We start from the raw sequence: 25,475 nt of genomic DNA, 5'->3' as shown, positions 1-25,475 counted from the left end.
GAAAAAGAAAATAGTTCCCTTTTCATCCATCGTATTCAGCACCGTATTTCGCGATGCAAGGGATCAGTGTGGGAATATATATCCAACTGAATGACCGGTAACAGACGTACGGATGCAAAGGGTAGAACATATTTTCAGGGGTGAGTTAGAAATCGAATGAATCTCGATGGAGGCTTGGTCGCGTTCGACCGACAGCGCCATTTCCTTCGCGCTCGTTTTCCGTTTTTTCCCCGGCGCCGTTGGCCAGCGGCGGCACGCAGCTGCGATACACGACGGGTCAGTTTGCACGGACCAAATTCAATTTCCTGCGGCCTATTGATTTTTTCCTTTTTTTTCTTTTTTTTTTCTTTTTTTAGCTGTTCTTTTTGCCTTTTTCCCGTAGCGTCGTGGAATTGCGAAAAAGAAGGAAGAACGAAAAAAATATGAGCGACTGAGTGAGTAGGAAAGAAAGGTAGAACGAAAGGGGTGAGAAGAAGAGGAAAAGTTGCACGATGCGACGAAATATTTTATGTAGAGCGTGTACACGGGTCGGTTCGGGAGGTCGAATCGTCGTGCGAAATTCATACGGGACGGACGACGAACGACCTGACGTTTCACACAGAATGGAATCGTACGTTCGCCCATCTTGTTTCGTTCATGACTCTTCGCGTAACGTTTTAACTCGATTGTATTTCGATATATACATGGGCGAATCGAACGGTGAAATAAATAAAAAAAAAAAGTATCTATACGTGTATTTCAAAAGAAGAAGCAAGATTGGGTGGTAGAGGATCATAGAATGCAAGACGTGGCCGAAGTGTGGAGAGAAAAATTCAAATGGATTCCCTTCGAACATTATTTGGAATAACAGTATACTCGCGAGGGCAAAGTTCGAAGCGGGAAAGTCGCGGAGAGAGTCGATAACGCGGTGGTATTAATGGGCCGCAAGCGGCAAGTTAAATTGCCTTTTTAACGAGTTCCGAAAAATGTGTGCTCCGCTGACGTAACATTTGCTCGTCCGCGTTCGAGCGTTCATCGTAGCATCGCGTCGTGGCCCGGAGCGAGCGTTGCTCTCGAACGAACGCAGTCAGCCATCAACGAGGCGGGTACGTTGAAGGGTGGTATCGGTCAGGGTTGGAATTAACGACGATTCACCGGCGAAAGTTTTCTTTGGTTCGTTCGAGATCGCTGAATCGGTAAAATTGAAAGGCCCCCGAGGGATCTTTTTCAGGCCGTATCAGGCAATTGGAAATTGGCCGGTTACGCTCATCCAGCAAGGATGGACCGACCGTTTATTCGATTACCTGCCAATTAACCACCGTGCGCGGCCGCAAAGAATTCCTTTGGCAGAACGCGGAACGGCCAATCTAATCGATTCGCAGCCGCAGGCTATTTTGCACGGCGTCGCTCGTGCTGGCCGACAGATTTAGCAATTTCTCCGTGACCGACGTGCGGCTGCGAATGTGTGTCATTGCGCGGCCATCCTACCGATACCGTAATATCATAATACACGGGGAACTATCGTGGCTGCTCGGTCGCGATTTAACGAGCGAACGCGCGCACGCGTCGTTCTGTCGCGTTTTCGTGTTCGTCTCGGCTCGACAGCTAAATTCACGCGACGCTTTTTCCCTCCTCTCGTCCGTATCTAATGCCGCAAAAAGCGAGGCTACAAAAAGCTGCAACGTTTCGAGGTTTATCCAGTGAAAAATTTCCACGTTCCGCCACGATAAAACATCGCTTGCCGTACGGTACACGCGTATCGGCCAGAGCTTTGGCCCTTTTTCCCTCTCCTCGATACCAGTTACGCCATACGCTCTCCTTTGCCTTCTATTTACACGCTGCTACCCATTTCGCGCGGCAAGGATTAGTCCAACAACCGATTCTACGATACACACTCTATGCGCATTTTCTCTCTCTCTCTCTCTCTCTGTATCGATATTATGTAAGCAGTGCTCGCGTACAACTCACCGTATATACGTGTACGCCAAACGCGAGCGAAAGCCAGCAGCGTAGAGCGGAGCGACGTATCAACGGCACGCCATGCAGCCGCCGCCGTGTGCTCTCGTAACAATCACGCCGGCTCGAAACGATAAGATTCGTGGCAGGCGAGAGGCAATTTAAACCAACGCCACCTGATATACAAGGTGTACCAGCTAACTCTATTATCCGAGCTATTCCCTTTACTTTTCGAGTTTCCAGACGATACGAACCTTTGGTTCGCGGAAGTTGCGTGCGTGGCCCCGTTGCACGCCGAACATTTTCGTTGCCATTAAGCTCCGATATCGGGGTCACCGCGCCGTTTTATTTCGCGCGATTTTTATTTTCAACAAAGACAGCGACTCGCGAGTACATCGTACTGTTAGTTTCCTAATTCTGTAGAGTTGCAAGGAAAACGTAGATCTTGTTATGAGAAGCCTTACCCTGCAACTTTCTTATTAGATATACCTATATAAAAATACAAGCGGTCTGCGTTCACCTAGGAAGCACCTTAGAATCATCGGCCATTCAACTTGTCTTAAAAATTCCATCGGACACTCCTACGTTCATGGAAGAAAGAAGATATCCACTCAATGGCTCAATAGCTGTACCCGGAGCGAAAGCACTTTAGCCGATAAGGTCAGCTGGGACACCCTATACTCTTCTCCTTTAGCGAGTTTCGTTGGTAACAAGGGAAACGATGTGTTACTCTCAGTTTCCATAACATTACTGCAACCCTCACAGTGACCATTCGTACGGTAAACGTAGAACGCACACAACACGATCCATATTGGTTCCTGTTGTTTGTCCGACGATCGACAGCGGTCTTTAACTTGGTCGAGTTCTGTTGTCGGAAAGGTAACATCCCAGTACCGTGGCTGCAAAGTTGATAAGAGTCTGTCCCGGCAAAGTTCCCGCCGTTTAACTCCTCTTAATTCCACCGGGATTAATTAATTTAGAAGCGTTTCGTTGCAACGGAGGAAGAATCGTCGGGTTTCGGTTTTACGAATTCCCGATAGGGACACCGTAGCGTCGAATCGACCGTAAATTGTGACGCGTCCTGTTTGTTTCTTCCAGTTAACGCGAGTCTTGATTTTCTTCCCCCAAAGACAGTGTATCTTCCGTATAGAATAGAACCAAGGTATACCTCGGTTTGTGTACAGAGAATTTCGGTTAAATAAGTTCCTTTAAACGTCGGTTCCTCCATTCTTCCGCAAATAGTACGGCACAGTGACCAAAATGTCTTCGGTACTACACAACTCGTAACTTCCCATCAGACTCGAAACACGGGAACAAATATTTTCTCCGCGTCTCGCCTTGCTTGCGATTTGCCTGCGGTAAACAAATCCTCGAGCGCAGAGTATCGAAGCTTGGAAAACTGTCGATACAAGCGGCGACGCTTCCAAAAGTCGATATCGGAAAGTCGAAGGCACAGAGCACGATCCCTGCGGCTCGTCGATTTCGCTGGCTCGGTCGCGAGTTCCGACCAAGTAATCGCAATCAAGCGCGCTTAAAGATGCAAACATCGGTTCGAGAGGGTGGCGGAACTCAGCAGTTCCGGTTCCGGGACCGCACTACTACCGGTCCCTCCTAGATTGTGCCCACGACACGAGTTCGCGAACAATGGAGTTCGAACCTTCCTTACGCTCGAGTTACTCTCAATTTGCGCGGTCCCGTGCAGATTAGTAAACAGCTGCAGTGCTACGGCTGAGCAAAGCGAAGCAAAACGATAACGGAGACACGCGAAGGCGACGAAGTAACTTGCCGGCGAAGTTGAACGAGCTGTCGACAGTGTCGCAGAGCATATCGATGCATCGACGTGGTTGCGAGAGGTCTGGCTGGATGATCGGTGGCGCAGTTTCTGATTCATCCGGTCGATCGCAGCCGGTGTCATGTACGTGTCTCTATTTTTAATCGACGGAGTCGCACATATCCGTTACACGTTGCTTTCTCTGCAAAATCCTCGAAAGAAATAGGTACGCGACGTGTGTTGGCCGGGCTACGCCGAACCCGCGGATAACTTTAAATTAGTTCCGAAACATTTGTCGCGTATACGCTGCACCCGGCTAATGCAGCCCGCTGGAGATCGATAGGGGAGATCGCGGAATGTTGGAAATGGCCGTGTTACGAGGATGAGGGTAGCGCTAATCGCTTGGCAGCCGCGTCAAGCTGCAACCGGTTGCCCCACCGGATGTCCTTCGATCTGTCTCTAAGCGGGGATTAGAAGAGGACAGGGTCGATCGCGGAGAGGATCGGTAACTAAGATCGATATATATCTCCTACAGGATACGTCCGCGGACAGCTCGTTCGGCAAACGAGGCATTATCGTGATCATATCGAGAAGGACGTTGCAGCCATTGCCAGTACCTCCCATTGGCTTATATCTATAGGCGATTAAATTTCTAACAACTTTTTCTTCTTTCTTCTACCGTGTCTTATTTGCCCATTAATCAGACGAGATAGTTTTTATCTCTGAAACATGCCTCGATTTCGTGATCACTCGTCGTAGTTCGTTCGTGCTCTCGTTCACGAACTCGAGAAGAGGACGATGGAGTTCGCGTCTGGCCTCGCGTAGAAATGGATTGCACCACAGTTGCGGTGCGGCAGTCCCGTAACAGGATGCGAAACCGGCACGACCGGCTTCGTCGGTTTCCGCGGAGATTGACGAGAAATCATCGAGGAAGGCCGCCGTTCGTGTACGAAGAACGAAACGCTACGCGGACCTGAATATCATCATCCTTTTCGCCAGCTGTTTCCACCGTAAGACTGTGAAAGGAGCGTAATTTTCTACGGCCACTTAACGTCGCAATGGTTGTTTATTTATTAAGCTAAATCCGCAAAGAGAACAGATCGTCGAACACAGCAGCATAAAATAAAAGCCCTTGAAACGGTGATTTCCTATAAATAAGCGAGTTATTGCTCGTTAATACCTGGTGGAACGCTATGCCAGGACTGATGGTTTCGAGCGTGCTTTTATTCATCCGGCTCGTTATCGATCGGGGCCCAATAAATACGATTAATTAACACCGGTATCTTTACATTTGCCGGGTAACAGAGAAATTTGTGGTCGGAACGAGGCAATCTACGAACGCGATCCCACACGGGCATAAATTCTCTAACTGACGTGTATATTAATTGCCGCGGCTCTATAGCCTTACCAAGGTAATCCAAGGATTTTTCGATCGGCTGGCCAACCGGTCGATTGGAGTATCAATTACCCGCGTCCGCGCAGCTTAGACGGTGGCAGGGCTGCGCGAACGGCAGCAGAAAACGGCAGCAACATCGTCAGCAAGCTCGGTAGGAGCGGTGGTTGCGGGTCGAGCAACCTGCACGACCGGCTCCGCCCGCTTCTGCTGCTGCAACCGACTCGATTAATCGGTCTTACCGGTTTTCACCGAGCGTCTCTCTCATTGCCAGCGGCTCTCTCGACAGGTACCACATCTGCACCGTGTCTTGCCCTTTTAAATTGCCATCTCCCTTTCCTCCACCTCCTTTTCCTGTTCTTTGTCCCTCTGTTGCTGCTACGTGACGAACGAGAAAAACGGCATGGAAAGCTACGGAACAAATACCGTAAAAAGTGCCATAGTGGCCGTGAACTATTACAATGGAAAGAAAAATACGAAGCAGGTGAGACAATGTGACCCGATGCAAATCCTCGGCCATTTATCCAACCGTGCTCGATCTCCTTTTATAGCACCGTGAAATCTACGCTTCGTGTGAATAACAGATTAACTTCTTTGTTCCGAAACCTTTTATTTGTTCAAATGATCTTTCGATTGCGCGTTACTGCGATCACAGCGTGTCACAGGCATAACGACGATCGCTTGATAGAACCAACTCTGTTAAGGAACAGGCGGTTAGTCGAGAACTGTTTTTATCGACCGCACGGTTAACGAATTTTTGTTCCGTTGATTTAGTGGAAAATGGCATAAATTGTTTGAGCAATTCAGAATAGTAACTCCCAATATCGCAAAGGCACAGGTCAAAACATGATTGCTAGGTTCAGATGTGGGACCGAAGAAAAGGGAAATACGTATTGGAAGAAGATTACAATCTGCAGACTACGTGAATGGGCAAGAGAGTCACTAGAACATATGCTGCCTGAATGTAAAGAGCCGAAAGGAAGTTAACAGTAACAGAAATACTAAAGAGAGAGGAAAAAGTAGCGGAATGGATGCATTTAGTGCTGAAAAAAAGGAGAATTAAGGAAGGATAATTCGAAGGAAAGGAAGAAACAGAATTAAACTCTTGGAATTAGATCTCCTTTCTCCCCACACACACACTTACTCGAGTAACAAATGTAAACTCCCCATTTTGAAACTGCAAGGAATCAAATAAACCTAATTACTACTACTAATCTCCATTATTGATTTTTCGAGGGAAACAAGCTTTCGTGAAATGGCGAATATTCGGTGTAAAAGAATATCATCTCTTTTAACACGGTCGAAGTACTACGTATAAAGATACTTCGTTTTTATACTAATATTTAAAAATTGTCTTCAACATGTACATTGCATTTTACGCAGCTCGCGTTAAAAGAATCCTCAACCTTTCATTGAATCACCACCGAGTAGTACCTTCCTCGAATCGCTTCGCATTTTCTCTCTCTCTCTCTCTCTCTCTCTCTCTCTTTCGATCCTCCATATTCGTTAACGACTTGGCCGATACATATCCAATTCCTCGTAACACCTACCAATGTTGTTTATTCTTGGAAAATCCGACGCCACGCTAGAGAATATTTTATACCACGATTTCACAGTAAACTCGGTTTTAAAACTTGCGGTAGCCAGACTGAAAAAAAATTTCGCTACTTCGTTGGTGTGGTGGCCGAGGGGTAGAGCGTGGCGGGCGAAACAAAAGCTCCATTTAAGCGTTTCAACGCAATTTTATGAGCAGTGCCGGTAATGAAACGTAAGAGGGGAAAACAGCAACGGATAAGACTGTCTCGTTTTCGAGATTTCAACGGAACGATGAAGAGGCGGGAGAGGAGTACCGTGCGAACGCGGCCCGATTAATCGTGCTATCTCTCCTGGAAAAATGCCAGTGTGAGGAAGTACGGAGCCGAAAAACAAGAAATTGCGACCGGTAACAATTGGTTCCGCGAATAATAGGTTGCGCGGTTCCGTAATCGCAGATTTGCCGTGATAAAGCGAGACCGGATGTCGGACGGTTATCATGCTCTCTTCATATTGACGCCACTAAAGTTCCTCTTGATTTCACGGCCGTTTCAACCGCGAGATATCACTGAAATCTAGCGTCTCCCTATGCATATGCTAATGTCTGAAAGTCATTCGGCCTGCAGCGACGATGGTGCATTTTTATATACCGGGGTTGGTGTATAAGTCCGTATAAATTCTGACACTTAAATCAGTAGCGATAACCGTAACAGATCGGTATCGCTGCGACCTACGACTGCTCTAATTATCCGTTATCACGTCCGCCATAAATCTGTGGACAATGTCCAACAACGACGAAGCCTGATCTTCAGAAGGCATCCGTTATTAGATACACCGCGGTCGGCAATATTCCAGTAGCGTAGCGCGCGTCCGTGCGATATCTGATTAATATCGCACGCTCCCGAATATGGCACGTGTTTGCTGGTGGCAACAATATTTGGACACCCGATAGGTATCTGCTACAAGCGGCTGGTATAATTGCCGGCAGCCAACACGTGTCACATTCGCGATCGAACATTCTATGAATTGTTCGTCTGGCGAAGAATTCGTTACGGTGGCATTTAAATACGAGCAAATTGTGGTTACTGGAAAAACGAATGGTTTTAAGAGATATTGATGGAAAGGTAATTTAACCTCTTGACGCTGGTATTCGTATTTTGTATACGAGCTACGAATCGTTCATTTTTGTACAATAGCACGAATCAATTATCTAATTTATCTTTCAAGTCATAATTTAAAATTGAGAGTGAAACTGTTTAAAAGTTTATTAACAAATCCCGTAAATATGATACTTGAATCTCTGCTTAGTGATAGCGAGCTAATTGGAATAAAAGTACGTAATACGCAATACGAAAACACGACTTATGAAACATTGAAAATTTATACAGCTTTATGTTCAAGGGAAGCAACATAAATGTGACTGAGATGGAAGGCATGGATTAGTAATACGCATAGTTTTCTGAGTATCGGTTTCCCTCTCTGCTCCTCTGCTTCCATATCCTCGTTAGAGCCACGTGTCAAAACTCGTCATGTTCTCCGTAAGCCTTGCTCTATTAGAAAAATTCTAAATATTATTTCATTTACACTGAGAGAAAAAAAGTTTATCACTCTTCTGTTATGGACACAGTCAGGCATCGTAATATCGAAATTCTTCAAAAATTCCAATCTGAAATACGTTACCAATAAAAGAATTCATTGTGACTTAAAGATGTCCACGGTGAAAGAAGAAATTTCGAAATTCAGCAACCGATATACCGCACGCTTAACGAATCATTCGAACCCTTTGTCGTTAATCACTCGGCTGACAGACAGTACAGAAAAACCCATAGACTAACCATCAGACATAATCATTAGAATTACATAATAGGTTTCATCGTATAAATTAATCTGTTTCGCGTCAACTTAAATTGCCTATAATTCTTCACAACAATCGACTGTAATTAATCCAAAGAGAATAGAAGAAATTAATCGTCGAAATTGTTATCCCAAAATTTGGCTCTATATAAACTTTCTGTCTCACAGTGACTGTCACAAGGTTTCATGATTTTCCTATAAAAAATTCCTCGTTATCTTCTCGTGATCCCACGAGTGATCACGAGTTGCACAAAGCGATCCATGGATGTTCTATTAAACGTCTCGAAATCCGATGCAGCACTATCTGAATTTCCATTACCCTCGAGTAAGTTATCTCCTCGGCATTCTTGGACGGGATTAAAAAACCATCTCCGTGGATCGACGTTCCGGAGGAACGTTTAACCTCGAAGGAGGACCGGATGTCTTTATCTAACATTTACGCTGAGAAGTTCCCGGAAGAAATGGAGCAAAGCCGAGGGAAACCCCTAATCGCTGGCTCCTGCTGCACCGTTTCCAATTCTCGATTTTCAGGGTTCGATGATCAACGATGGTAGTAGGATCGCGTCGAGCAGGCGGGGCCAGTGTTTTCATGTCGTCGATCAGCTACTAGCCCGTACTCCTGGCGATGTGCTCGCGCGTACACCTAGTTGCGTTCCAAGTACAGAGACCTATGCCGACCGTGCTTTCCTGAAATTTACAGACGCGATTAATGTCACGACTGGCTCGTCCGGCGCAGTGGTCACTCGTTTGCTTAAATGCCGTTTGTAGGCCTAACTGTTACTAATTTCCTTGTCGAATTATTGCCTGGCCGCGTATACTCGCTTTTCATGCATAAAACGTTGCTTTGATATGCAGGAGGATTCTTGTCACAGCTTTTGAAATAATGTAATGTCTCTTACATAGTAGGTATTAGATATTTTGTTACGAACTATTGGAAATTCGGTGATACAAATCGTAAGATATTTAAAGAATTAATAGAAAACTTGAAAAGAGTAAAATTTCAATTGCTTCTTGATATAGAATTGACGATGTCAAAGTCGAATGTTATGGCTTATTTTTATATCTTCATCACAATTTACGTATTTGTACTACGATCACATTTATCTGTTACATATATATTTTGTTATATAATTTACACGAAATACTTGAGTTTTATAAAAATAGGTGTTTTAAAACTTTCGAGAAACGTAACTCTATTTATTTGAATCCATCGATGAATAAATTATCTACGTATACTGGAGTGGGTGTAATGGGAGTCCGATTAATCTAAAATTTTTCATTCATATAACAGAAATTCTCCATTTATACTTACCAAAATTTCATTGCGATAAATAGACCACGAATGAATAGGGGATTACGACGTATATACATATATGTATACTTCCGTATATAGGTGGAAATGTAGGTCCATCGAAGTTTAAAATAATCGATGAGAGACAGAATTCATTGGCCATCTATCAATAAATAACTAGTAAAAGCCTAATTCGAATCCCATTTTTCTCCTACAATATTTTAAAATATGATCGTTCTGTTCTATCTTCCTTTTCTCTATTTTGAATTTGAAATATGAAGAATTTGAATTTAATCGTTCGAATTTTTGATAGTTCAGAAATTCAAGTACGTCGTATGGAACGTCTTACAAAATGTAAAGGAAAGTTCAAAAGAATAGCGAGTAGAATAACCGAGACGGTTTTTGCATCTTTTTGCAAGCTTACATCGATCAGAATAAGAGAAATAATGCATGCATTGAAAGTTACATGAGAAAATACGCGATCGACGGTTAGGCCGTGAGTCAGAAGCGGAAAAAGCAGACGGATCGTTCATTGTCAGACGCATTTGCCTCGCCAAGCTAAGAAGGAATATACCTGGCTGATTCTAATGCATGCATTATTTAAAAACCGTTTCGAGTAACGCTTGTAACGCGCAGAAGCGCGATGTCGACATGAATATTTCGTAGAGCACCGTTCCGTACAGCAGAGAATTTTGCACTCTATATAAAATAAAAAACTTCGAACGAAGTTGATGAAAAATTTACGCGCTTCATTCAAAATATATTAATCCATGTAATATACTTTCGGAATTGTTTTCAAGAGGATCCGTACGAAAAATGTTTCGTAGAAGCGCAACAAAACGTACGATCTATTGTTTGTACTTACTTTAACGGTTGCGAATGGACGAGAAATTCGGCATGCGCGTGAAAAACCGGCAGTCAGGTCGCTATTTCGATACACGTTTGAAACTGATATCTTTGCGTTTGAAAATATAGCTTTGTTTTCTATCCAATTTTTATCTTGACAGTGTAAATTACAATTTTCAATAACTATTTTCTCTGTTCGAAAAGTGTTGTTAATCAATATTTGGATGGAAAAAGCAAGCGTATTTATGATGTACAGATGCATGATTTAATTGAAACCAAATATGCGTCATAAATTTATAAAATACATATACGATATTACTAAAATATTCGATAAAAATATACGCGACATCACCGCGCCATTAATCATGCATTTTTCCTTGAAATAAATTCCATAAAAGAAATCTAGAAAACAGTGAGCATCTTTTCGAATTCTCGCGAATTTTCACGTCAAGTGTATACTATTGTAACTGTGGGTTGTCGAACAAGGAACCTTTGAGTGTAGTAAAGCAACAGGACAGGAAACTGCAGAAAGTTAGAACAGCGCAGAAAGTAAATATTTGAGAAAAAACAGAAAACGATGTAGCAACATACTAACAAGGATACTTACACGTTTCCCCGTTGCTGGTTCGATAGATACGAGCTGCGAAATACAGTGTTTCTCAGTTGTTTGCTCGCTTGCGTGCCACCGATCAAATGTGCCGTTTTCTTATCGCTCGTTGTATGACAAGGAGAGTCAGTAGAAATAGCGAGAGTAAGCGAGATCAATCGATTGTAATGCCAAGTACCGGCTCACGCTCTGAAATACCACCAACGAATACGTACTTTCGACGAATACAACGCAAAAGAATAAGGATCGGAATTAATCCAACTTTGTCAGTAGAGAGTTGATGCGGCAGAGCATAAAGAAACTGTGTATATGAAGAGTCGCACATTATACCAGAGAGTACACTTTCCACTTAGAACGAAGATTATGAGGGTTATATCTCCGAAACTTTTAACGCTTATACTCGAGTGAAACTTATTCGGATTAATAATTCATTAATTTCAAATTCCATTTAAAGTTCACGAACAACTCGCACGTGCCTTTGGCTCTCGTGCGAGAAAAACTTGAATGTGTTTCTCGTTCCGCGTATAAAGAGGAGCATAGAAAAATCTTGGTGATGTAAATCGGTAAACTGGCTAATGAAACAGGCTATACACCTGTCGTGATGAGTTATCAACGGCTCGTTGATTTATTCTCGGTTGAAAAGCTTCCTTCTCTCTAGTCACTGTACCTCGTTCGTTCTAGAGTGTCGCAAATTTTCGCTCCAGCTTTAAAATTTTCGATGACGCCCGAATAACGTAGTCGATTAAACAGTGGGAGAAACGATTGCCTTTTAATTTCTGTTGGTCGAATCACGATACGATCGTTAACCGAGGAAATTAGCGGTGATCGATTTCTCATTTGGCACCGATTCGTTCCAGCATTTCACGCGATATCAAATCGGCAAGCCGTGAGTCGTAGGTTCTTTTCCAACGAAGGGGAGGAAGCGAGGAAAATCAAGGTATCGATTCGACGATAGGTCGGAGCTAAGAAATTATCACGGCCGTTTCGAAATTTACGACGCTAGCCTGCCCCTTATAGGTAAGGTCAACTGTGCATTATCGAGATCCGTTTGATTTACCGTAGCAATAAATGCTATGCGTAGCCCTGGCGTGCCGTTAGTATAGACGTTGTTTGCCCAGTTGCGGCACCAAACGGTCGATGATTATGCCAGGCGAACCAGAGCTACGTTCCTGATTAAAGGATTAGTGGGTCTGTGCCAAGAGATTCGTGATTATACATCGTGATGTCGGTGATTCGGTCAGGATCGCCTCGATCGGCGAGAGAACGGATGTCACACATACACACACACACACATACACACGATGATGATGATTCGACGTTTCTCTACGATTTCATCTACGATAAAAGCAACCCAGCACATCAGGGCAAGGACTTAATACCTCCGGCAGTGAACACGTCGACACCGTTTAATGGATATCGCGCCGGTTCGATCGACTCAACCGCTTAGTTCACCTCGAGTAACACGATATCGCGATATAGCCGCGAGAATATTAGCATTTCATAACGGCTAATTGCCGATCGCGGAAGGTGCCACGAAGAAACGGGCCACTTTACGGGGCGTTAAGTAAACACGCTATGCTACAGTTTCTCTTTAATGGTAGTCGTGTAGCACTATCGTAACCCTGTCTGCTCCTGACGTGTGTACGTTTCATTATCGAGTAACGAAAAAATCATCGAAACGTTTCCATTGGTTCTTTCGTTATTTTCTCGAGTATTCGTAGGCGGGCATGTTGCTTTTTTTCTTTTTTCTTTTTAATGGTTCCATTCGTTCCATTTCTTTTTAATGGAACGCACGTGATTCCGCTGACGGTGTAATTATACCAAACGACAAAAAAAGTGCGAAAAAAAGGTGGAAAAAAGAAGCAGCAGGGGAAAAAAGGAAAAAAAAGGCGAGAAATGGCCAGACGGAGGCCGCGGCACGACTGCGTCGCGGTTTCTCTCAGTATGGCGAGATTCAAAACGATAATACCATATAATTCCTGGTGTATGCGATTGTAACGGAAAATTGCGATCCAATTAACCGAAATAATAATGATGGTAATAGCTACGCTGATTGACATACCGCCGCGGCAAATCTGGATTATTCGTTTTCGTATATGTATAAAACGGGACACGGATTAGTAATCTATATATATATATATATGTACATAACCTATGTATACACGCGCGTATCCGCGTTGTCCATTTCGGAGAAAATGCGAGCTATGCAAACCCAGCCATTTTCGACGTTTATTTAAATTTTTCGTCCTCCGATTATTGGACCGGCGCCATCGAAATCTGGCCGGAAAAATCGTCCGATTTTGAATACGAAATTTCCGGATATTGCGGCTCCCCGCGTGCACGTCCTTCGTTTTCTATCGGATAAAAGCGACCTTGGCCTATATCTTCTACCTCGGAACTTCGAAGAATCTCGCTGGAAATTTTCTCCGTTCGTTCTTGGTTCGTGCGAGCCAAGCTCAAAGTCTTTTCAAGGGAGAAACGTGACCCGAAGAGATAGGAGAATAGTGTCCGGTCGTTTTTCGGTTCGTTTTTAAAGCGGTCTTCGCGTTTTAAGCGATCTCGAGCTGAAACCGTTCCTCGTTGAGATCGAAGGGGAGGGAATCGTCTGCGATTGGTTCCTTGAACAAGAGAGCTCGAACCAATTGAGTAATTCTAAGCCAACCGTGGATGGATTCCTTTCCTGTAACCGACTAAGCTTTGTAATTCCTCGGGCGAGTTAATTTTCTCGATTTCCTCTAAACCTCGATGGTAATCGAAGCGTAGTTATATCGAAATGTCGGAACGTTGAAAGGTTCACGAGCTTAATGTCCCTCGTATAAAATTGCTATTTAAAGTCGCTTATGAGCGTGACAATCGATTAACCGGCCGCGTTTCGCTTTAACCGTAATACTAGCTTCTATCTGATAATGGATGTCGTCTATAAAACTGAGGAATAAGCTTGGAAAACATCGGTGACAGCAAGACGAGTGAACTATTAAGACGCGTGGGTTAACCTAAACGTATAACGTAGAAACGTTCCAGCGGATCCAGGCAACGATCTATGCCTTCCAGCTTGACTATACGCAATTAATCATAGTTGTCTGTAGTGGAGTGCTCGTTACCTGTTCCGTATAATTAAAATTAATTATGGCCGTTTGTAATATCACCGACTGCGCCCGCACTAACTAATTGTTAGTGATGCATTGTTTCGCCGCATCCAGTTAGTCGTTAAAGCTCTTCTAGTGCCTTCTCCACGTAAAGGGTTGCGTCTCTCGCTTTCCGCTCATCCGTTTTGCCTCATCCTCGCCTTCCTTCCTCGCTTTGTCCACCTTTGTCCAAACACGTGGTCGGAAATTTCTGGAATTGTATCTCAGAGAGCAAGGATTTCTGACCTGAATTGCTTGTTGTCCGTTCTATGTCGAGCTATATGAATACCGTACTTTTCGTGAATACGTTCAGCTTCTGCTGCAAGCCATTCGCTCACTTTAAGATCTGGCGCAGACGAACGACGGCGACGTCGTTGCAATTCCTGGGTGATTCGTTGCATTTATGTTTCCAATAATGCAAAAGTGCGATTCCGCTGTTAGAAACATTACATGGATCGGATTCGATCGGTAGATTTTACTTTCCTACACTTGTTACATTTATTTTATTTTACCGTGTTTACAAATTCATTTAAGTATTTTCATAAATTCTGAATAGTTGAAATGCATGTACACTTTACTTCTTAAATATCAATTAAATTGAAATAAAAAGGTGGTGTAATATCGGTGCAGAGATAACTGCCGAGAAAAGTTGAAAATTTCACTGCAAATTAACATGTAACGATACTCGTAGTTGTCTTTCTTTCTTTTTCTTTCTTCCACCGACTCTCTTTAGTTAATGACGTTGCATGTTTCGAGAAATTCCTCGCGGACTTTTAGCGAGACTTCCGATCGTGCCAGTGACCGCCAGCTTTGTTTACGCGAAAGTTATGTTCGTCGGGAAGTTCCAGCTGGTTCTTCGAGTCATTGGCCCTCGTCGTCGGTGTCGTCGTCGTCGTTTGCGAGAAACGCGAGCACCTCCGTGCGCGCACCAGCAATTACCAAAGCAGGGCTGCAAGGAGACGTCGCGCCGAGCTGCTTCCACCGAAGTTACCAAAGTTGGCTAAATGAGCTCCAGAGGAGCGCTAATTATTGTCCCTCATAATGCAACGGAATCCCTTCGAGCTGCATTCGCGCGCTAGAAAGGCCAAGAGTTATTTTTGTGTTCCGCTAGACAGAGACACCGTATAAATACAAAAGATCGCACAAAACGATAACGTCATGGCGAATTCTCGCTAGGAGAACCCTTCTACCTTGCTGCAGTTATAGATTCGTATCTATTTGTTTAATATTTCCATATTATCATTTGATGATACAATGCAACGATTTATAACTTTGCTTCATACCATAACTGCGTATTTCAAGACAGAAGATACTGGTTTGAAAATGTACGGGAAAGATTTTAGTTTCTTCCGAAACTATGCATAGCGAGTTCATCGCTCCAGTTAGTTACCGATTCACACATTCTAATTTATTTTGCATCCATATTTTACATCGGTATTTCGTATTTGGTTTCGCACTCGTACAATTAACGATGCGAAAGTTTGCGAAGACTGTCTGTCGCAATAGCAGGAAGAATATGGCAAATTAAGAATCGTACGTGTTGGTCCTTGCAATCCCCTAATCTAAATCTCATTGAAAAAGTTTACGGAAGAAAACAGATAGAAAAAGAATTAATAACACGAGTGTAGGAATTGTATAGAGCAATGAATTAATATAAATAAACGAGAGGAAAATTATGTATGTACATATACATGTATAAATATGAGGAGCCTGTATATAAACATCGAGCCTCCTAAATAATAATTCTTAAAAGTTGTATTAATTTCCTAATCTCCTTTTCTGTAAACGCCTTGATAATTACGAACAAGTATTTACATTGATATTACACGATGATACAATACACGGATACGTAAGAAATGCATATTGTACTTACGATATTGTATATTCGATCGATGCTATTGCTTTATCATGATAGCGTACACAGAACAAACAAATAAACGAATAGAATGCAATAACGGATGAGAATGAAAATTCTATCTGTTCCTCACGGCGTCTAGTCTGCTATACGATAACGCGCGCCTTTATCGTCAACGTGAAACGTTTTCCGTTCAATCTTCCGTGATATTGCAGCGGAACAGTCAGACTCCGCAGCTGAAATCCTTTTTCGTTCGCAATGGCACGCTAATACGCATCTCGTGGTGTTTTCAGCCCTGTGCCGCGCATGAAAGGAACGCAGATGCGATGTTTATTGCCTCGTTGGCTAGTAAGCCCATGCAACCCCTATGAATATTTGCGTTTCGTGCGAGAAACCTTGCGGCCCCGGTTGATCCACTTTCAAACAACTCTTTATGCACTGCTAAAACAGGTCTATAGCCCCGCAAATGGTATGCCGTTTGTAGGATTAGTGTGGCGTAAGTGGTTAGGCGAATACGATACACGTGGCTTCTATTAAAAAAATACGCTGAGACGTGGCTAAATCACTCACGCTATCGTTTGACTTAAAACAGAGAAACGTGTGAACAAAATAAACCGTGTTTTATATAACCGTGTTATTTCTTTGATATCTCATCGCGTTTTTAATAATTTTACAAATAGCGTTAAAGGATAAGAATTAAAGGAATAGCTAAAGCGATGTAGCGACTGAGAAAACGAAAGCTCTTTACAACTATCCTTTCTGCCGATAACGTGGATTTATCTGTTAGAAAATTCTATTTTTCTAGAAAATAATATACGTATTTACATTTGAGAATCAGAATAATCCGTACATCCATTCTTCTGTTTCCCCATAAAGATTGTATTCTAAACAAGTAATTTAAAATTTCAAAAGTCCGATTACAAGTCCGCAAAGACAGCTGCCCGTTCAGCGAAAGAAACTTCTCGTCACTGTGCAGATCGCTGTTCTAAGAACGCCCACTTTTCCTATCCTTTCTTCTCCTGCTTCTTTCGCGTTCTTTTTCTTTTCCCTTGCCTCCTTATTCCTTCCCTTGCTTCATTCCAATATCGCTATTAGATATCACCTTAGTAGATGTATCTAAGTAGACGAAAGCACCGATCGAACAGTACAAAGACAAATCCCTGAAAAAATCTCGCGACGAAGCTCGTACCACTTGAAATCAGCGAGAGACGAACGACTATGGACAAAAGCCGAAAAACGAGAGCGAAAGTTAGGTCCGCAAGGGCGCGATTTATCGCTGGAACGATCAGCCGCTGCGTACAAGTGAGACGATTCCATTTTTCCATTTACTGGTAGCGGCCCACTCGTCACCGCAGCCCGTTGTCCTCCCGAACGTCAACCCCATCTCCGCATCTGGATCCACGTCCATCGGGATCGTCCGGTTGTACGTACCGTTCATTCGTTCGTTTCGGTTTCATTCGTTCGTTCGAGCCGAAGCACAATTGCTTCGTCGTGCATGCCACGAAGAGAAGCGGCTCGTGAAAGTTGCATGAATGGAATGAAAGAAACGCGAGAGGGAATTGGGTGGATAGATGAGACGAAGCTGTGGCACGGCAATAGGGATAAGAGGAGGAGGATGGGGGGGACAGAATGATAGATGTTTAGATGGATAGATGGATGGATGGATAGCGGCTGATAGAAGTGGTAAGAGAGGAGTGAGACGAGGAGGGGGAGGAGGGGGATGCTCGGTGCAAATAAATCACGCGCCAGACGAATTTACTTGATCGCGATCGGTTGTTGCTGGCGGCGATAATCGGTGCCCGAGATACTTTCTCGCGGAAAAGTTCGAACACTTGCGGTCTCGTGGTGTATCCTGGTGATTCAACGATCGAGAACCTGGACCGTCGGACGGGAATGATAGGAAAAGGAAGAAATCAACGAGTGGATGGAACCAGGACGAAAGTGGAGAAGGAAAGAGGACGAAGTAGGTGGAAGGGGAGGAAGGTTGCGGAAGAGAGAAAAATTGGAATTTTGCTGACGCGGCCGGCAACGGGCCGTTCTAATTCGCGTCGATTCGCGCACTGCACAGCAGCCGCGTTGTTTCTGACAGCTTACACGTATATGTGGAGATTTCAAAATAAAACCGTCAGTCGGAGAAATTTCCTACGTACGGGCCGACACGATACGATCGAGCAGACGCTCGTAAACCGTTAGTTTCAATCAACGGGGGTAAATGGTTTTCTATCCGAGCACACCCCCATTCCCGTCACCTCGTCTCACCCTGGTCCACCTCTCCTCCACCGTTTCTCGTTCCTAGTACCCGATGTTGCGATACCGGCCGCGTATAAAGTGAAAATCTCCGGCTGGTTCAATTTGCACGCGGTCCAACCCCGAACTTTTGGAATTCCGCTGGTGGCCTGACACCTGGCCCGGCTAAAAATTCATCGGCCCGAACGTGCTGGTCAGACAGCTCGATCGGAGCTTGTGGACCGAAGAAGTTGGATTTTGAATTGGATTTAAATTTAGATTTCGGGAGATAGAGTTGTTTCGGATTCTATATTTGCACGAGACACGATTTATTCGAAGCGAATGAACGAAAGATACATCAAAGTAGAGACGTAATGCGAGCACCAGCTTAGATGGTTATCTCTCGCGTAGCTTTCATTGAGTTTCAAGTATTATGGATCTGTGGAAAAAGCGTATGCTTGAATTTACGGAATGAAAAGCGAACGTATAGCGAAGCCGAAATATTCCAGTCGCTGAATACGTTTCGAAAATGCCTGCGTAGTTTATCCGAAGTGAGTGAAAGAGATTGTAATATACGGATAAAGAGAATATACGAATAGTGGAAAGAGATGCGTAGCGTGCGACAATTTCTAAACTATAATCATTGAATTGCTTTATACCTTTACCCAAAAATTCTCTCAACGTTAGATAAACCGGCAATGACATGAAAATATGCAACAAAGAAATCAAAATGACATGCATTGTGACAAAATACAACGAGAAAAATGTTCATTAACTTCTACTCGTATGTTTTCTAAAAATTCCTCCGAATCTCTAAAAATTCAGCGGATCTATAAAATTTCCACGAGAAATGAGGATTTACTATTTTCGCGCTATTCTAACAATCCTGGGGTTAGTAACGTATTCTGACATTTTCACATTTCCAAAAAATGTATGAAACAGATTCCTACGCTAATGTACAACAACTGAAAAAGATCGTGTCTGTCTTTGTGTTCCAGGTGATTTCTCGTTACATATTTATCCGGTGGAACTGGAGGACGATGGCACATACCAATGCCAGGCATCGCCCACGAACGACGGCCAGCCAGCATTACGCTCGAGATTCGCCAAGCTGAGCGTGCTGGTTCCGCCTCAGAAACCAAAGATCCTTCAGGGCGACTTTCTTATCACGACCGAGGACCGGGAATTGGTGATCGAGTGCGTCAGCGTGGCTGGCAAACCGCCCGCGGAGGTAAGTCTCTCGTTTCTCTTTTACTTTGAATATCGATTGAACCGGATGGTAAGAAGTGGAAGATTGTACGAGGATTTACGAACACCGACGTAGGTGAGCTGTTTGCTGAGAGAGATAAAAGAGGAACTTGTACGAGTTCAAACGTTTCTATCTCGTTGAGCATCTCGCGAACAGCAAAGGGTATATACACTGTCTAAAAGTATCAGAGAATCCCTATTAATGATTCTGTTGCATCAATCAGACGGCATTAGCGAAAAAATATTCTACAGGTATCATAGATCGATGCGTTATTTGTACGAGACTGTCGTAAAGATTGGTTTTAAGATAATTGTTGCTCCTTACGAGACATTCGACAAGATAGAAACGTTTGAAGCAGATTCCTTGTTACATCGGTCAACAATTTGTAGGTACCGACACATTGTAGTACGAAAATCGATCGTTCTACGATCCTGCATCTCCATGAATTTGATCGAACTAATTATGTCGTGTTATATTTTTGAATATATAACCACGTGAAAATTAATCGTCGAAGAAGGAAGGATTTCTTAATGCTCAATCGTGGTGTCATTGTTGGAGTAAGATCCTGCGCAGAGCGCGAAGAAATTCACATAAACTTCGAGTAAAAACTCTATAAGAACAGCAGAGAGCCAGTTAGTCCTGGCTCGTAAAACGAGTAGGTACTAATTTAAAAGCGGAGAAAAGAGCTGCTCGGCAACGAAAATGCATAAATCTAGGAGCCGCAATAACGCGTTAAACCGCATTACGCCAGACACATAATTACCGGAGCAAAGGCTTTGTCCTTTCCACGGAGCGTATCGTAAAAGGCTCCTTCTCTCCGAGCGCTTGTGCCACGAGTCGAAAAATCTTCGCGAAAGCAACCCGAGGCGAGATTGTTCGGGTTTGTCGACGTTGGTACAACCAGCTAGAGACCGCGATACCTTTTGATGGATGTGTTGGCGTTCGTCTCGCGGCGATGACGGGACAGCGCGCCGAAACGCTTTTAAACCGGCAAGTAGAAGTGACTCGACGATATGGCGGCTTGACCGACTTCGGATCTGCTTCGCGGCTCGAACTACTACGTACGGTTGGATCATGCGAGAAAAAAGAGAAGAAAAAGAGAAAGGGGAACGCAAAAGAGATCTTTAAAGGCGCTGCAGAGGGACTGCGTGCATCGCGTTGGGAGGAGAAAAAACCGGCACGAGGTAAAAAGCGCCGGGGAAAAAGCGACCACCCAGCTTCGATCCGCTCGTCTTTGTCTATTTACTTTGACGGCGGTGTTTTTGAGCTCGTAGGTACGTGTGCACGGTGAAATGGCGAAGCGCGACGCGGCGCCACACTAGGAACACCCTTTCGATTCCACCTAGACGCGATGACGCTCGAATAATGGTATCATTAATCCCTCGGCGAGCTAGCGGTGCACGTACGCTAGCGCCATCGGAGCCAGCTTCGATCGAATTATCGAATTATCGAGCACGCAGGCGAGAAACCTTCGGGAAACACTTTGGACGTTAGAGACCTATTTGCTGATTAAAAATCGAACGTTAGATATCGAGGAATATTAACCTGGAAATCCTAAATCTTCATCTGAGCCTATTTTCTTTTCTTATCTTCGATAACTCTAACACAACGTGGATATCAAGGTGATAGAAAGATATGTACGGTAATGGTCGCTTAAATCTCAGCGAGTTAAGGTGTTATTAATGATATTACTGAGAACAGAAATGTTATTTCTCGCCCTTTGGCGGAATCACCATACAAAGAAGACGACAGCGCCTTCGCGAAAGCAAAGATTCACCAATAGCAACACGCCAATAGCGATAAAAGTCAAAGAAGACTGAGAAATAGACAATTGAAACAGACATCACTTATAGAACGCTTTCGAATTTATTCGGTAGCCACATATTTCAATCGAAGCCAATCTATCATATATTTGTCTTATATTGTTGCGCATGCGAAGCGGCAATAACTTAGTTATAGATAGACAATATAAATATATTGATAATAAAAATACCTCGTATAGGTAGTTAGTTATAACGAAAACTCGTCAAGCTTTCATCCGCGAGCTTATTGAACCCCCGTCGTAATAAAGATCAGGTCGAGGGTGAGAGGGTAGGAATATCGATGATGCGGCGATAATGCGCTGGCCGATTCGCGACACCGCGAACAATTTCGCGGTGGGCCAGCCTCGCCGCTAATTCACCGTTCGTTCGGTCGCGATTGTAGTCACTTTAATACAGAAATCCGCTTTCGATGGCGGTCGAACCGTTCAAGCCGCTGTTCCTTTCGGCCTAGATAAATAACGAGTTGCCGGGATTGTCGTCGACGCGGGGAATCGAGCCGCGGCGCCAACCGGTGAAAAATTAATTAAATTTGTTTCATGGTCGTTCGCAGGTCTGGCGCGGTTTTTAATTAAAATTACGCGAATCCCTTGATTAATGTCGTTACACGGGGATTCGTGATGCGAACGATACTCAAAACGTGCTGGCAAACATTGCCCCTACCCCTCCCCTTGCCCGGAACATCGCCGAATCTGAAAATCCACCGATTTATCCGATTTCGGAAAGTTTCTTTCGGATCGAAGTACCCAAAGTGCGAACGCGATACGCGAGTGCCTCGTTGCGAATCGACCCGTGAACGAGATTCAATTATCACCGACCGCTGTGTGTTATAATCGTTTGCCTGGTCATTCGAAGCCTGGCGCTTCGCCGATTTCGTAAATATTATCGACGCGCGACCCTCGTCCGGCGAGTCGTGTTATTCCATACCTTCGAAATTAACTCGTTGCAAACGAAAGGTTATACCGAAATTTCTAAACTAAAAGGCGGAAACTCATGGTATAGCGATCGGTTACATCATTATACCGGTAACATGTAAATTGAGAAAGCGATTGAACTTGCGGTTCGTGGATCTGTTACACGGCTATGTATATAGTAGGTGTTGTTCGCGTATGGTAGTAGTACCGTTTCCAATAGTGAAATGTTAGCTGGAAAGATAATTTTCTTGTTTTCATTCGTTTCAATAAGAAAGAGTTATTGCGCACGGATTTCCTAATAGATACCTTACCTAGTTTAAATCACAGATTATTCAGTGATTAATTTTCATACAGACGGTTCTGTTCTTTTATAGTAGCGTGTCACGCGATTGAACGTTATTTAGTTTAGTCGAAAAAACAAGGAAAACATGTTGCAACATGGAGGATGGATCGTACAGCGAATGATCCATTGCAGTCGGTCCGGAAACAGTGATTTTATTCACCGTCCCCTCTTCAAAATCGGCTTCACGCCGCGAGGTGAAAAAAATATCATTGCCCAACATACGGTAACACACGTGGAAAGATAGTTATTCTCTGGTTTGCGTTATACAAAAAAAAAAAAAAGGAATAGCCTCTACATATCCGAACTCTCGATTCCATTCTCTTTCTCCGATAACAACAAGCGAAAAGTAAAGCAGAAAAAATCACGATGGAAGGATAAAAGGCAAAGCGAGGGAATTTAATCGACGACAGAGTGATGCATTCCGATCCATTGTAATTCATCAATGACGCGCGGTCCTCGGCGGTACGGCGCGGCGCAGCGTAGAAAATAATCGTGAAAAATCTCTGCAAAAATTCCGACTATTGTTCGACCGCTGAAAGCTTCGCGGTGGTACACAAACGCAGGTGGATTGATCCCTAAGATAATCCGACTCGTTGATGCAGTCTGCTCGTGCTCATTTTTCTTTTCCTTAAAAAAAAAAAAGCATAAAATACTTTTCGTTGTGCATCGGGACAAATTATCTCAAATTTTCCTCTCTGTTAAAGTAGCGTGGAGAAACGCGTCGGAACTGCGACGCCATCATAGCCGTCTGCTCGTCGATGGCGCCGGAACTTGGTGAAACGAGGACTACAATTGTCGCGGTTACCGTTAGAATGGCGTATATCCGATGAATTACGCGTATAATCAAAAATTGCGGGAAAAGCTATTGCGAAGGAGAACGAGAGAAACGAAAAGTGGCATTTATTCTGCCGTGGTTGAACAATCGCGATTACAAATAACGTTTGTTACGACTAACAGCGTCTGTATCGATTACCAGCGAGCCAGAGATATCGCCGATATCCTCCAATGATTTGCCTGCTATCGCTCGAACGGTCTCGTGAATTATTTTTACTTCACCACGTTGTAACGTCTCGTTACGGCAAAGATATCCGCGAAAAAGCAAAACAAAGGAGGAAAGAAATACGACAGGAGGCTGATTTATCAAAATCATGGAGGTAATTAAAAATAACCGGTTTCTAACGAGTCTGAAACGACTCGAGTTATTTAGTCGGAGCAGTCGTTTTACAGATATCTAGAAAGATATAATTTTGTAGGTGCCTTGCAAAATCATCGGCTTGGTATAACCATATCGTGTGTAAATACGATACAATCTCATGTATCGATACAAATTCATTGTATCTGGCTAGTCGTAATAAAATGTAATCTTCGTAAAATGAATCGCAGCAATTATAACCGCAGGTTGTGTACGCGAATAAATGGCACATGTCGAATAGTCTTTGAACTTAAACATTCATAATAAAAAGTTTCGATTCCAATACGAAGCTTTTTGAGTTTCCTCTCTGCAATACCGGATCTTCCGGATCGAGTAACTGATTTAACGGAAAACCCGCTCGTGATTTACCTTTCAACGAAACACCGGCACTCGTGTATTTTTTCAAACCGGATGCAGATTTTTCGATAAACGTTTCATTATGTTAAAGAATTTTAGAGGGGCGGATGTTACGGTTTCGATGTTAAATGCAAAAGTTCCACGAATTTCACCGACCCGATTTCCATGAATTTCTTCTTTTCTTTTTCAATTTCTGTATTACCAAACAAGACAAAAAACTAGTCGATGAACTGTATTTGCTGCGATCGTTCTTGAAGTTAAGCATCGCGCGCCCGTTAATTAGCCGTTAGAGCGAAATATAGGATTAGAACGCGTCCCTATTTGGTCGTTGTATGAATTCATGAATTTTCAGTGGGTGAATAAATCAGCCGGACCCTCTGACCCTCGAGAGCACAGGATTGCCGCTCGTCTTTGTCGTGTAATTCAAAAGTTAATATTAAGCAGCTGCTCTCTCGTATTTTAGCCGTTGCATCGACTCGCCGTGATTCCGGTGCAGTTTCAATTATCGCGAGGCTTCCGTGATTTTTCCATCGACGCCGTTGGCGCTCTCGAACACGGCCGACCAACCCCGATCTTTCTCTTCGTTCCACCCTCTCGCGAAAGGCAGCCGCCTCTTCTCTTTCATTTCCTCGTAACTTCTCTCAGTTCCGTGAATTTCTTTCATATTGTTGCGGAAACTTGCCGCGAGAAGCATCGCCAAGTTTCTCTCGAAACAAAATTTTAATATCGCTGTCGCGTTCTTAATTCTATTATGGCCAGCGGGATGGGGTACAAGATCAAAGGAAAACGTTTTCCGCCGACCTTTCGCCCCTTCTTATTCCCAACCTATGCAAATAGGACGAATTTAAGGAAAGAAAAACATCCCGGTAGCTCCTGCATACATTCATAAGGGACCAAAGGCGGAGGTTTCATTAGAAAGAATCCCAGTCTCGAGAACGAAAGGCCCGATAAAAATTAGCCACCCTTGTTGGAGTTGGACGAGCACGATTCGTTCGACCTCTGGATACGAGCCAATTGCACCCAATGAAATGAACGCGATATTTGTTCGCCGCTATTACTACGAGCGTTTTATGCGTAACGCCACGATGGAAATGTCGGGCTACGTTAGGTGCTTGGGATATTTAGTGGGTTTCGTAGCAGCTAACAATCGTGGTTGGAATATCA

At 43.8% G+C, this 25,475-nt stretch overlaps 1 protein-coding gene across 5 annotated transcripts in view; it reads left to right on the top strand.

Moving 5' to 3' along the window:
- Positions 1–25,475, top strand: part of LOC117206840 (irregular chiasm C-roughest protein-like) — a 154,638-nt gene that overhangs the window by 104,419 nt on the left and 24,744 nt on the right. For all 5 annotated transcript variants that reach the window (XM_033446556.1, XM_033446555.1, XM_033446557.1 and 2 more), the window contains exon 3: positions 19,435–19,667. In XM_033446556.1, coding sequence (XP_033302447.1) covers positions 19,435–19,667 — 233 coding nt within the window. The remainder of the gene's footprint in view (positions 1–19,434; positions 19,668–25,475) is intronic.

This window comes from Bombus bifarius, unplaced genomic scaffold (genome assembly GCF_011952205.1).
Source record: "Bombus bifarius isolate JDL3187 unplaced genomic scaffold, Bbif_JDL3187 scf7180000008008, whole genome shotgun sequence".
Taxonomy (NCBI): domain Eukaryota; kingdom Metazoa; phylum Arthropoda; class Insecta; order Hymenoptera; family Apidae; genus Bombus; species Bombus bifarius.
Note: the sequence above shows the minus strand (reverse complement) of the source record. Positions and strands in the feature narration are given on the sequence as shown.